The sequence below is a fragment of the Bidens hawaiensis genome, unplaced genomic scaffold, assembly GCF_021521415.1.
Source record: "Bidens hawaiensis isolate Kalapana, Puna unplaced genomic scaffold, B.hawaiensis_p1.1 tig00030522_1, whole genome shotgun sequence".
Classification (NCBI taxonomy): Eukaryota; Viridiplantae; Streptophyta; class Magnoliopsida; order Asterales; family Asteraceae; genus Bidens; species Bidens hawaiensis.
The window spans coordinates 79670-93295 of record NW_027495090.1 but is presented as its reverse complement, the minus strand read 5'-3'; the positions used below and the strand labels follow the sequence as shown (position 1 = coordinate 93295).

At 34.5% G+C, this 13626-nt stretch overlaps 1 protein-coding gene across 1 annotated transcript; it reads left to right on the top strand.

The window, feature by feature from the left end:
- The first annotated feature begins 1239 nt into the window (after window positions 1–1239).
- On the top strand, window positions 1240–5453 carry LOC143580547 (phosphatidylinositol 4-phosphate 5-kinase 1-like). Its single transcript, XM_077063538.1, has 8 exons — window positions 1240–2309; window positions 2401–2565; window positions 2652–2817; window positions 2911–3021; window positions 3111–3304; window positions 3392–3522; window positions 3598–3691; window positions 4837–5453. The coding sequence occupies exons 1-8, from the start codon at window positions 1240–1242 to the stop codon at window positions 5144–5146; spliced, it is 2241 nt and encodes a 746-aa protein (XP_076919653.1). The 3' UTR covers window positions 5147–5453.
- Window positions 5454–13626: the final 8173 nt, after the last annotated feature.

The following is a 13626-nucleotide window of genomic DNA, read 5'->3' as shown; positions in this document are numbered from 1 at the left end:
TCAAAACATTAAAGCCTGACAAGGTTGATTGAAATCATCGTGGGAGTACAAATAGAAGTAACAACAAATTAGTGGTTGTAACAACAAATTAGTGGTTGTATGGGTGAGCAACAACCGAACTGTTAATTTAAAACAAAACGAAAACTGACATAACGAAACCGAAAACCAAATTAACTGGAAATCGGATATCAATTATTTGTTTTACCCTCATTAAGCAAACCAAACCATTCATATTTCTAGCTCTTATACATCCATTTCATGTATTTATAACTTTATGATCATGTATTTAAACCTTCACTTCATGTATTTCTAAGCAAAAATAGATGTATTTATACCGTCATATCATGTATCTAAGCAAACTAACTGAATAAATCGAACCAATTAACCAATAACCGATTAATTAATATAACATATTAACTGATGACTTCGATTTCAGAACTGTACACAACTACACACACTACGATGATTGCATAACCTGGTTAAAAACACAGTAACCAAGTTCATGTATATTGCATCTAAATCATCTATTTTTTAAATAATTTAACATCTATATAGTGATTCTGTTGCAATAAAACAATAATCAAACACGTATATAAAAAAAATACAAGCGACTATATTTAATTAATATTGAGACTTGGTCTTCACTTCAACTATTATCCACACTTAAAGATTATATTAACAGTGAATTGAATATAACCCAAATTGCAATGCATTGTGCGGTGCATGTTTTCTAATAAAAAATCAACCTAAAGAAGGAAGATGAATTTGGCTAACTTTTAACAATCAAGACAAATACAACTTATGGTATACATTTTCTTTTTTGTATATTCTATTTAAGGGTTATTATTGTTGTTAATATTTGGCTCCAACATGCATAAAACATCAAACCTCCCCATGAATTAACTCTTCCAAGAACTCATTCTAGAAATAGTAACCATAATGAATTTCAATAAAACGGGTGTGATTAGTAGGAAAAATAGATGGCATAAAACGACGACGTAAAGCATAAATGATATTAACATTTTCCAATGCAACAACAACGCCGGATCCACGACGCTTCCCTTTACATTTACACACACACTCTCTCTCTCTTCTTACAATAACAATAGCTGCACTTTTTCTCTTCCAGATTTTACCCATTTACTCTCTCTCTCTCTCTCTCTCTCTCTCTCTACCTTCATCTAAATGCTTCCAATTTCTTCACCATTTCTGGGTTTATTTTAAAGGCTTCCAAAAACCATGCCGGAGCAAATTATATTATTATCAGACAATGTCACCACCAAAAAGAAGAAATCAAACGACGAAACAGACTCTTTAGCTTCAACCCACCGTGGCAGATCTCAGTCCACCTCCGGCCGCCGTGTAACCCCAACAACCACCCTAGAAAAGCACTTAAAAAACGGCGATCTCTACATCGGCAGCTTCTCCGGCAACGTACCTCACGGATCCGGCAAGTACTTATGGTCCGACGGCTGCATGTACGAAGGCGAATGGAAACGCGGCAAGGCTTCCGGCAAAGGCAGGTTCTCGTGGCCTTCCGGTGCCACGTACGAGGGCGAGTTTAAGTCCGGACGGATGGAAGGTTCCGGCACCTTTACTAGCTTTGACGGCCACACGTACCGCGGCGCCTGGCTGGCTGATCGGAAACATGGGTACGGTGTGAAGCATTATAGTAATGGGGATTATTACGATGGCACGTGGCGGCGGAATTTACAAGACGGTAACGGCCGTTATGTTTGGAAGAATGGGAATGAGTATGTGGGTGAGTGGAGAAACGGCGTTATTAACGGTAGAGGTGTTTTCATTTGGGCTAACGGAAACCGTTATGACGGGAATTGGGAGAATGGTGTGCCCAAAGGTGACGGGATTTACACGTGGCCGGACGGTGGCTGCTATGTTGGTAACTGGACTAACGACGGAAAGGATAATGATAATGATAAGCTTAACGGAACGTTATATCCAGGCGATAATAATAAGTTAGGGTTTAGTCATAAGCTTACTGCGCCGTTTTTGGATGACGGGTTTACGGTTTCGACGGGGCGAAAGCGGTCGTCGGTGGATGGGCCTCGAGGGAGTTTTCCTAGGATTTGTATTTGGGAGTCTGATGGGGAAGCTGGGGATATTACTTGTGATATTATTGATAATGCTGAAGCTACAATGTTGTATAGGGATTCCATGGGGTTGGGTGGCCATGATATTAGGCAGTTTCCGTGTTGTTTTAATGGCGGTGAGGCGAAGAAACCCGGCCAGATGATTTCAAAAGGGCATAAGAATTATGATTTGATGCTCAATCTCCAATTGGGTATCAGGTGGAAATTTGATTTATTCAACAATTTGTATGAACTTGAACTATTTATATAAAGTATAGATATTTCTATAAATGTTTATGGTTTATTATAGGTATTCTGTTGGGAAACATGCTTCGGTGATACGAGACCTAAAGACGACTGATTTTGACCCGAAAGAAAAGTTTTGGACTCGGTTTCCACCGGAAGGAACCAAGCTTACACCACCGCATCAATCGGGAGAATTTCGGTGGAAAGATTATTGTCCGATCGTGTTTAGGTAATTTATAAGTTTAATTCAGATGCTTGAATATTGAATTTGTTATTAATGTTTATATTTTGTTGATGAATTGTTAATGTTTTTAGACGTTTGCGCGAGTTGTTTCAAGTGGATCCTGCTGATTATATGTTGGCAATTTGTGGGAACGACGCTCTTCGTGAGCTTTCGTCTCCTGGGAAAAGTGGGAGCTTTTTTTATTTAACGCAGGATGATCGGTTTATGATCAAAACAGTTAAAAAGTCTGAAGTCAAGGTATATATAAAGATATTGAATCTTGATTGAGTGTTTCTTATAATTTAACAATTGATGCATTGAAGCTAAAGTTTGAACTTTGAATGATATCAGGTTTTAATTAAAATGCTGCCAAGTTATTACCAGCACGTTTGTCGTTACGAGAATTCTCTCGTCACAAAGTTTTTCGGTGTCCATTGTGTCAAACCCTTCGGTGGCGTTAAGGTAAGTTAGTATCCGGTTTTTGCAGTTTAGGGTTTTTTGTATTTTGGTTTTGCAACAAATTACAATTTTTCTATTTTATTGTCATGTAGACTCGGTTTATTGTTATGGGGAATCTATTTTGCTCCGAGTATCGAATCCATAGAAGGTTCGATCTTAAAGGATCATCTCACGGGCGCACAACCGATAAACCCGAGGAAGAAATTGATGAAACCACCACACTTAAAGATCTTGACCTCAACTATGTGTTTCGTCTTCAAGAAAATTGGTTCAAAGACCTAATCAAGTTAGTATAATTTGTTAATTTTTCAGCTTATGCGGTTTATATTAACTCATTTACCTTACATATTGTGTTTGTTTTATGTGTTTTCAGACAAATAAACCGAGATTGTGAGTTTTTAGAGGCCGAGAAAATAATGGATTATAGTCTTCTAGTTGGCATGCACTTTCGTCAAGATAATACCGGTGACAAAATGGGCTTATCGCCATTTTTATTGAGAAACGGTAATTATCTGTTTTTTTGTTAAACTATATTTGGTGCTTATTAGTTATAACATTAATTAATTAATGCCATTTTAGGAAAGAGCGATTCATACCAAAATGAAAAGTTTATGCGAGGATGTCGGTTTCTTGAAGCGGAATTACAAGACATGGATCGTGTTTTGTCTGGCCGGTATGTTTTCGTGCTGTCACATGTCTAAATTAATTTTATAACTTTTCCCATTGAATTTTCGGTTTAATTGGCTTATTATTGTGACATTGCATTGGTGGTTGATAAGTTTTAATGGTCTTTTAAGTTGACAACCATTTTTATAAATGGTGTTTTGATTATGGTAGTTGGGAAATTTATAATTTGATATAGTTTCATTAGACAAGGTTTGTTCGTGGGGACCTCTATGTTTTATTATGGCCTTCTAATTGCGTATCGTGACACATGTTCATGTTTCGCCTATGACTTTGACCCCGTCTTTTCATATTTGCCAAAAACAATTCTGGAAATGCTCTTCTTGATCCATATGTCATATGGGTAGTCGTTGACTTTACCTAAATTCATGTCGAAGTATTATTATAGCCTTCTAACTGCATTTCTTGACACCTGTTCGTGTTAGCTTTGACTTTGACCTTATCTATTAAATTTGCCAAATTTAATCCTGGAATTACTCTTGTTGATCCATATGTCATATGGGTAATGGTTGATACCATCTAAATTAACATATGAAGTATTTTTGTGGTCTTCTAATTGCATTTCTTGACACATATTCATGTTTTGACCTTGACTTTGGCAATTTATTCTTAACTTTGCCAAAACTTATCCTGCAAACGCTCTTCTTGATCCATATGACATACAAGTAGCAGTTGATATCTTCTAAATTCACTCATAAGTGTTATTATGGTCTTCTAATTGCCATATGTTTGTGTTGACTTTGACCTTGACCTTTTTAAACTAAAATTTGTTGAAGATAGTCTTTCAAATGATATTCTTAATCCATATTGCATATGGGTCATGGTTAATATCAGCTTAGTTCATACATATAGTGTTATAATGGCTTTCTAATTCCATTTCTTGACATATGTTCATGTTTTGGCTTTGAATTTTTATTCCCAAATTTGCTAAAATATATTCTTTTAGTTATATGGATGGGTAATGGTTGATATCATCTATATTTATATTTTGGTCAAATTTGCCAAATATAGTCATTTAAATAATATGCATGATCCATATGGCATATGGGTAATGGTTTGACTTTATCTACTACATACATGGTTGTTACTACAATGGTATTTATTTAATAAAAAAGTATTATATTTCTTTATCAGGAAACCGTTGATCAGATTGGGAGCAAACATGCCAGCTAGGGCGGAGAGAATGGGCAGGAGAAGTGATTTTGACCAATATACCCCTGGTGGATTCAACCTGTTGACACCTTCAAGAACCGGTGAAACATACGAGGTAGTCCTCTACTTTGGAATCATCGACATTTTACAAGATTACGATATCAGCAAGAAGCTTGAACATGCATACAAATCCTTGCAAGCGGACCCCACGTCCATCTCGGCTGTGGATCCAAAGCTTTATTCCAAACGGTTTCGTGATTTCATAGGAAGAATCTTCGTTGAAGACAGATGATCATCGAACCATTTGCTCGTCATTTGTTCGGGTTGACTTGTTGAAAAGTCAACAAGCTCTGAACGGAGTCGGGTCAGCGGTTGCTTGTGTACATGTTGGGTGAGGGGGGGGATTGGATTATTATTGTTATGTGTTATTTTCTTGAATTGTTTTCCTTGAGATTTTTGTGGGTAGCAAGGAATATGTGAAGAAAATGAGAAGTAAAAAAAAAAAGAAGGTTATAGGGAAGTTTGGGAATAAGTGAAAGTGTACAGGGTGTTGTTATAGAGTGAGAAATGAAATGGTGGATATTTTGGTGGTAATTTGACAATTTATATGTTGGAAGGTGAATTTTTGTAAGTATTTATGTTTTGGAAGGGTAATTTGGGTAAAAAGGGGGGGGGGGGACCAGAACAGGAATGTGTGGTTGAATGACTTTTGCTTTTGTGTTGGGAGGGGGGTACAGAAGTCTGCATAAAAAGATGTGAAAGCAAATTGGCCAAAATTTGAAACAAGTATGTAGGGTGGTAAATTTACTATCTAGACCAGTTAGCTTTTTTATTAATTATATATTTATAATCGTCAATATATAAAATTTATATAGTTATTTTTTAAATATGATTTATTTTGTAAATAACTTTTCAATGAAGGAAGATTGAATCTTTGAGATTTTCAGTTTGATTATGAGATTTGTTTGGATTTTACAATTAGTGAGTCTTTGGACGGTTGGGTTTTCTTTGGAGTTGGAGAGCGTTTAAGGGCTTTGTACGTCTGGGTTGGGTCAATTGATGGTAATCTTTTGTCGTTGGGTTATTCCGTACAAAATAATTAGGCAATTCTCTGTTTGTTAGTAGTTAAAAAAAAATATATATATATATATCTTTTCAAAATTTGTTGTTTTAACCAAAGCCAATTATAACTAATTTTTATTGATAATTATTCCATTTAAATCATAATACATGGTTTTACTTTTCATATAGTTAGAAAAGGTAAGTTTGATTACGGCAGGAGGCCTAAACTTGATATAACGGTGTGTCAACATATAGTGATATATCATCGTTGCAACTGGTAAAACCTAACTAGTAGGTTTTATGGTAATCTTGAGTCTTGACCACAAATTAGATAATTATCCATTAATTAGTCATTTAAAAAGCATAATGAAATATCTACTTGAAACTGAAACTCATTTTTTTTGCTTTTATTTTATATTTTGAATGCAATATATATGCAATGTTCTATTCTAAGTAATTTTATAAACTCGAGGGTCAGCGTTCAAAAATCTTAGGGGCCGGTCAAAATGCTCTAATATATGGTATATACAAAAGTCAAAACTGTAGTGTTGGTTATCCACATCTTAGAGCATTCTCATTCTATTATTCATCTTTATTTCTATAATTACATTAAAAATACCATCTTTTCTCTATCATTTTTAATTAAATAATATAGTTTTATACTTTTATCATTACCTTTTATCTCTTATTTACTCACAACCATTTATAAAAACATTAAAAAATTATAGAGTTGAACAGTGTGTTTCTCCAAAATTTAACTATGAACAGTATCAATTTCTCTCTTCTCATCTCACAATCACTTTTAACCATCTCTAGAAAATGAAGAATCCCCTCACATTATTTAAAGGAATGAGAATGCTCTTATATATGGAAAGCAATGCACAAAAACCACTAGCATAAGTAGTTGGACTATGTGTTATGAACTAATAATGAACAACAGTTGATCTTGTAATTACAAGGTCTTCTATTACGTTTGATCATCATTGATTTATTTTGAACGACGCTTTCAAGGTTTTAAACTCATTAATTTGATTAATGATAGTTTTTACTACTACTTTGCAACCTGGGGACAGCTCCTTTGAGAGCATTATCATCACTGATTAAAATAAACATCAATATAAATATTTTTCTATGTATATTTTTATATTTTATACAAGTTATAAACAAATGATAAGAGACCATCTAAACTTCATGCCTTCTATCGCAAACCAAAGTTGTAAATCAATTATGTCTCATAGATGTGGTGAAAACACATAATACAAAACTCGACCTTGACCGTTATACGTGTATAACATAAATTTAAACCAACATAGGTAGGATTAAAGTATCTTTAAGCTTAAAAAAGTGATATATCACGACAATATTGGATTGAACTCTTAAACTTATACCAATAAACATAACTGCTTTTTTAATATAAAGGTAGAAGAAACAACTCTGCAAAAAATATATCTTTTGATTTGGTGTTTTAAAATATTAGTATATATGTCCAGATAGATGATGTGTTTGGTGCTGGGACATGGGACGTGACAGCACGTCTGCATCCTGTAATATATATATATATATATATATATATATATATATATATATATATATATATATATATATATGTGTGTGTGTGTGGTAGAAAGGGTGGGGGCTGTTCGGTCATTTCCAGTAACCCCTGGTGGGACCCACAAGTGGGAGGGGTAAAAGTGTAAATAACAGGAAACATGGTGGGTGGCTATGAACAACTTTGTTGACCAAAGTAAGTGTCACCTCTGTTTTCGTGCCTTATATATGCTTTCAGAGATCCGAAGCATGGGTCTGAATCTGAAAAATATCCATGGACTAGTCATTTGTGATTTAATAAAATTGTTTACTTATTTCGGGAAAATACAAACACTTTGTAACTTTTCTATATTCAAAATTAAATAAAACTTTATTGAGAACTCAAATAACACATGATATAAATAATACTATAACATGGCTAATGATTTAGATTATAAATTTAGGTTAGTACTCTGTATTTATTTAGGTTTTTATATTAAGTTATTAACTATTAAAGTCAAATGATTATATGACATATTTATGAGGGTGTTTGGTCACTTAAATTAGCTAGAAGAAATTTTAATATGAATTATATTCTTTTACATAATGGATCTGTTGAGTTTATTGAAATTAAAATATGAATTTAGATTTTTATTTTTTATTTATATTTTGATTTATGATTTTTTTTTTTATTTTTTGAATTTTTTATGGGTTTTCTATTAAGATTAAAAACCTCTCAAAAAATATATTAAAAAAAATAAAAAAACTAAAATGTTTTATTCCGTTGTCCTCGTTTAAAAAAAAACTCGAGATAAGGGTGTGTTTGGTAAAGGGTTTTTAGGAGCTTTTTAGGGGCTTTAAGTTACAAGCTTTTAGAAAAAACTTCTATCTAATAAAAAGTATTGTTTGGTAAGAGGAGCTTAAAGCTTTTAGATGATGAGAAAAAACTCTAAATTGAAACGCTACTATAGGGGTATGTTTGGCAAAACTAGCTGGTAGCTGTAAGCTGAAGGCTGGAAGCTGAAGGCTGGAAGCTGGTAGCTGTCAGCTGTAGCTTTTAAATATTTAGGTGTTTGACAGAGTAGCAGAAGCTTTTAATAAAACTAGCTGGGTGCCCGCGTGGTGCGTTGGAATGGACGCACAACCTAACATCAACCGCATAATCAGTGTCGGTACATGATTCACTTGATGACAGTGCATACATAACCTAAATGTAGACGTGTTGTAACATCCTGGTTGATATAAATAAAATATCTTAGTTCATACTCAAGGATAGTTAACACATGTGCTTAACAAGTTGTATGAACCTTTAAGATATAAAATGATTATCCAAGGTATGGGATATTGTGACAAAAGATTAGTATTATGAAATGCCGTATAATAATAATAATAATAATAAAATATATTATATTTGACCTTGTTCCGTTTTTAATGAAACTTAGGTCGAAACGTAGAGAAAAATGAGTATGTTTCAACTACATATTTGTGATTTTATAAAACGTTATATTTTAAAAGCTATAGAAGAAAAACGATATTGGAGCTAAATTAATAACCATAATAATAATAATATAATAATAAACGATACTAATAATAATAACATGAAACTGCTCGTATATATTAATAATATAACATAAAAACTTGGTGTGCAAGTGTAGTTCACGTATGCATGTTTAAAAGAGGGGAACGTGTGAATGTATAGATCAAGATTGTGAAAATATATTTTAACTATAATTTAGAAGGCTACACGTATTAACCTTGCTCATGAAGATTTCAAGTATAAATATATTACTAAGTCGGTTAAGAACCGAGTATAAGTTAGGCAGCACCCCCTATTCGTGAATGCACATTTTTAGTTCTAGCTAGAGACCACGCCAATAAGGTATTTCTTTTCCTTTAAAATTTTAACTAATTTTAGTTACAAAATAAATAATTAAATATTATTGTGTTATGGGTAAGTTGGGAATCCAGGGATGACCCATAGGTAGAAACCGTACCCCTTTCAATATTTTAATAATAAATTATCGCGAGACTTAAGGTTAGCAATTCACTAAAATATGGCGTATGACCTTGACATAACTTGTCTAGTACATGCACAACCAGATTGTGGAATGATATGACCACTTTGATCATGGATGTTTAAGATAAACTGTAAATGATTGGGTATGGTTGTTGAACCATACTATGCTGGACTTGAATGATTGTGCGCGATAATGACAGTTGTTATGTGAAAGGCCTACGACTATAAGAATATTACTTCATGGATATAAATAAATAACCTAGTTTATTAAATTATAAATTCCAGTTAAAGTGGGATAAGCCAGAATAACTGAAGAAAGTCTGTTCAGGTGAGTTACTTAAACTATTTTCAAAACTTTGATACATGCTCATAAAACTGTTTTGACTGTGATTGATCTTGTATTTGCATGGCACATATGGTGTGGCACCCAAGGTGTTATATATATTATATTGATCATTATATTTTCCCAAGGGGACATGCACTTAATAAAGCAGTAGACGTACGTAAAGTCTGTATGTGTGAATATATAATGCTGACCTGGCTTTAACGTGAAGCGGGCGGGTTATAATTATGGCATGACATGCAATGAGCTCATACTTGATCAATAAAATTGTTTTAGTATCAGTTTATTAAATATGTCGGTTTATGTGACTCACTGCGCTGTGTGCTGACGTATTTTTACCCGAGCATGTTTTTTCAGGTTGATAAATAAGGGCGCGGAGTTAGCTGCTAAGTGTTGGAATAGTTTAGACGTTTTATTCTATTATCGTCACGTTTTGGAGTATGTGTAATAGTCAGATATGTAACAACTATTTTAGTAGTTTTTATATAAGATTACGTTTCCGTTATAAGTATGTGCCGATTGGTCACTGTAAGTGCCCCGTCCTGGGTGGGGTGTGACACGTGTAATTCATGGAAAAGCAGTAAGCTTGTAAATAATGTCGAAAATCAAGAAACAAAGCTGAAATAAACAGTAATTTTCAAATAGATATTTTTTTAAACCAACATATTTTGATATGAATCCCTTTTTGAGCATGCACTGTTTTAATCTGAAATATGTTCTGACCTGACCTCTTTCGACTCAAAAGCGTACCGACACGAATCGAAATAATTTAACCATTTTTGTGTCGACTCGTTCTGACCCTAATTTGGTCTTACACATGACTCAAGTTCATCTGACTCGACTCTTAATTTGGTCTTACACATGACTCGAGCTCATCTGACTCGACTTTTTACCGATCCTAACCGATAATCACATAGTATGTTAATTTTTAATGTTAAAGAAGTATAGCATTATCATACTTAAATTAAAGAGAATAAAATGCTCGTTTTTATAATGTAATTTGTTTAAAAATTTATTAAAGCGTGAAAAAGTTATGGCTCCTAAAAAAGTCATGGGGGTCGTTAGTTTTGAATAAGGGTTGAATGTGTAACTATTATATAAATTAACAAAAAATGATATAAGTTCAAGTACCAAACTTGTAACTTCAAATGTAAAAGAAAAAGCTAGCTACAAGCTTGGGGTTTGTTGAGAGTACGATTCTTCCACCGGTGTCATCTCTTCATTTGGGTTGTTGGGAAATTCCTCTTCTTCAGGATCTGTTTCCTCCTTCGGATCCTCCTCTGGTTCCTCTTCCATTTCTTCTTCAGTTATTGCAGGCACATGGATCTTCTCGTATGGCATTGTTACTCTCATCTTCGGCTTGTGAGATGACTTTTCCTTGTTGATATGTGAATTGGCAGAATCCCTTGTTGAAGTGCCGGTATGCCACCTTTGTTGATCGGAGTGGCATTGCATCCAGTCGGACAAAGGAGATCTTGGTTCCTCTTTAATTGTTCGGTTAGAGAGAAAGGCATATGACGGATGAGGATTTGGCGGTAAATATGTTGAACCTCCAGAGGGATAATATGGCGGAATCTCCATGGGTTGATAAGTCGGAATTTCAGAAGGATAATACGTCGGTACCTCGGATGGTTGGTACATTGGCAGACTTGTCGGATGATAACTTGAGTGTCTTGACGGTTGGTACACTTGGTGTGGAGTATTGTACAAATGGTAGATGGGACTTAATTCGATGTTGGGATGTTGGCTAGATCCTTCGTTGGAATTGAAAAATGACTCGAAGTAATCCTTACTCATGATGTCCATTGGGAACTTATAGTACTTCCTTGCTCTTCTTGCTTCATTATCATAGTACTCCATTAATTTTTCATAAGACATCTTTGATGGGTGGTTTAGAATGTAGAGAGGGAAATAAAGGGTTACCAACCAATCTTATCCCTATTCAAATAAACAAGTAAATATTTCCTATGCTTGGATCGAAGCTTGGGTATTGTTTTATGATACCCAATTCGCTAAGATCGATGCTCTGATACCAACCTGTCACACCCCCATTTAGGGCCTAGGAGTGTGAACCATAGTTGGTACCACATTTGTAAATAAATCAGAGTTGCGGGTTAATGAGGAAGACTTTAATAAACATGTGGATTTAAAGATTATAAATATTTACAAAACAAAAGACGAGACAAAAGTCTCGTTTAGTTTTACTTGTTTATATGTTTTATAAAAACACCATATTTACTAGTTTAAACAAAATTATCCGAGCCATCGGATTCTTTAGTCTTCGTTCTTCAAGCTCTAATCTTGATTACTTGCAAAATGTTATAAAATACGTCAGCAACGAATGCTGGTGAATATGCTGACGCAAAAATATTTTCTTTACTTAATTACCCCTCGAGACCACGTAAGTCTCGGCCCATCTTGGCTTAGGAATAATCAAGTTACAATAAACATCATTATAAATTCGAGTCTTTACACTAGGTCACCCCAGCAAAACACCGCAGCGTTTCGACGTACTTAGGTACCATAAATATACACAAGGTCATTCTCACTCTAACATACTTTGGTTCGGCCCATCGTGGATGGAGGTCGTGACCAGGCGTGGTGCGATGTGCCCACCGCATTCCACATATGTAAGGATCCAGATAAACGTATACTACAGCCTGAGGGCTAGGCTCATACTCTTATTTACAATGTTTTTAGAGACACGTAGCCTCATGTAAAGTTTTACACATAACAGGTTTGATTTGTTTGAAAACAAGTTGTAAAAGTGGGGCGTATTCACCTTTTGATAGGGATCGGTTTCCAACACCGTCCTTGAGTTCTTCTCTTGCTATCTCGCACCTATAGTACGAGTATAACTTTTGTTAGTCGGATACACGATCCGGCTTAAGACCTTTAATCTTATTTATCTCGATGAACCTTTAGTTCAATATCTCTTTTTTTACTTTAAAACCTTTAGTTTTAATAGTAATTTATAAACCTTTAGTTTATTCATAAAACCCGACGTTTCTTCTTCTTTAAGAAACGTATTCTTTTCTTTATTATTTAAGAATACTCATTATTCTTAAATAATATATTTTATAACAAAGATTAATCATATTCATATATATACTCACATATGTGTTTTCATTTTTTTTCTTTATTTTCTTTGTTATATGTTTCTTCGTTTATCGAGAATAACTTCGACTTGAGTATTAAGCCTTTATAATATTTTATTATATTTTGTTTGGGCATTATGCCTACCTTGCTTGGCTTAGAAATACCCTAGACACTTAGAAATACCCTATTTTATTGGACGTTCTACGAATTTTAAGTTCTCGTTAATTTCTACGTCTTTTAATGGCATCGAAAGAGATTCATCGGCTAGACACTTACGCAGATTCGAAACATGGAATACGTCGTGTATCCCTTGCATTTCCTCGGGTAGTCGCAAACGGTATGTGACGGTAGCAATTCATTCGAGTACCTCGAAGGGTCCAACGAACCGAGGACTTAGTTTGCCTTTCTTGCCGAATCGAACTACGCCTTTCCATGGCGAGACTTTCAAAAGTACTTTGTCACCAACATTGAACTCTAACGGAATACGACGGACATCGGCGTAACTCTTTTGACGATCACGTGCCGTCTTAAGTCGTTCTCGGATTTGAAGAATTTTGTCAATGGTTTCTTGGATTATCTCGGTTCCAGATAATTGATTATCTCCGGTTTCAGACCAGCACACGGGCATCCTACATTTTCGACCATATAACGCCTCGAATGGTTCGGCTTGAATGCTCGTATGATAACTATTGTTATATGAAAATTCCATTAGGGGTATGTGGTC

Bases quoted from the DNA above. Each gene is read 5' to 3' on its own strand.
- LOC143580547 (XM_077063538.1), top strand. From the start codon at position 1,240: ATGCCGGAGCAAATTATATTATTATCAGACAATGTCACCACCAAAAAG. The intron at 3,523-3,597 runs GTAATTATCTGT...ATGCCATTTTAG, and splicing joins GCCATTTTTATTGAGAAACG to GAAAGAGCGATTCATACCAA. The intron at 3,692-4,836 runs GTATGTTTTCGT...TTTCTTTATCAG, and splicing joins GATCGTGTTTTGTCTGGCCG to GAAACCGTTGATCAGATTGG.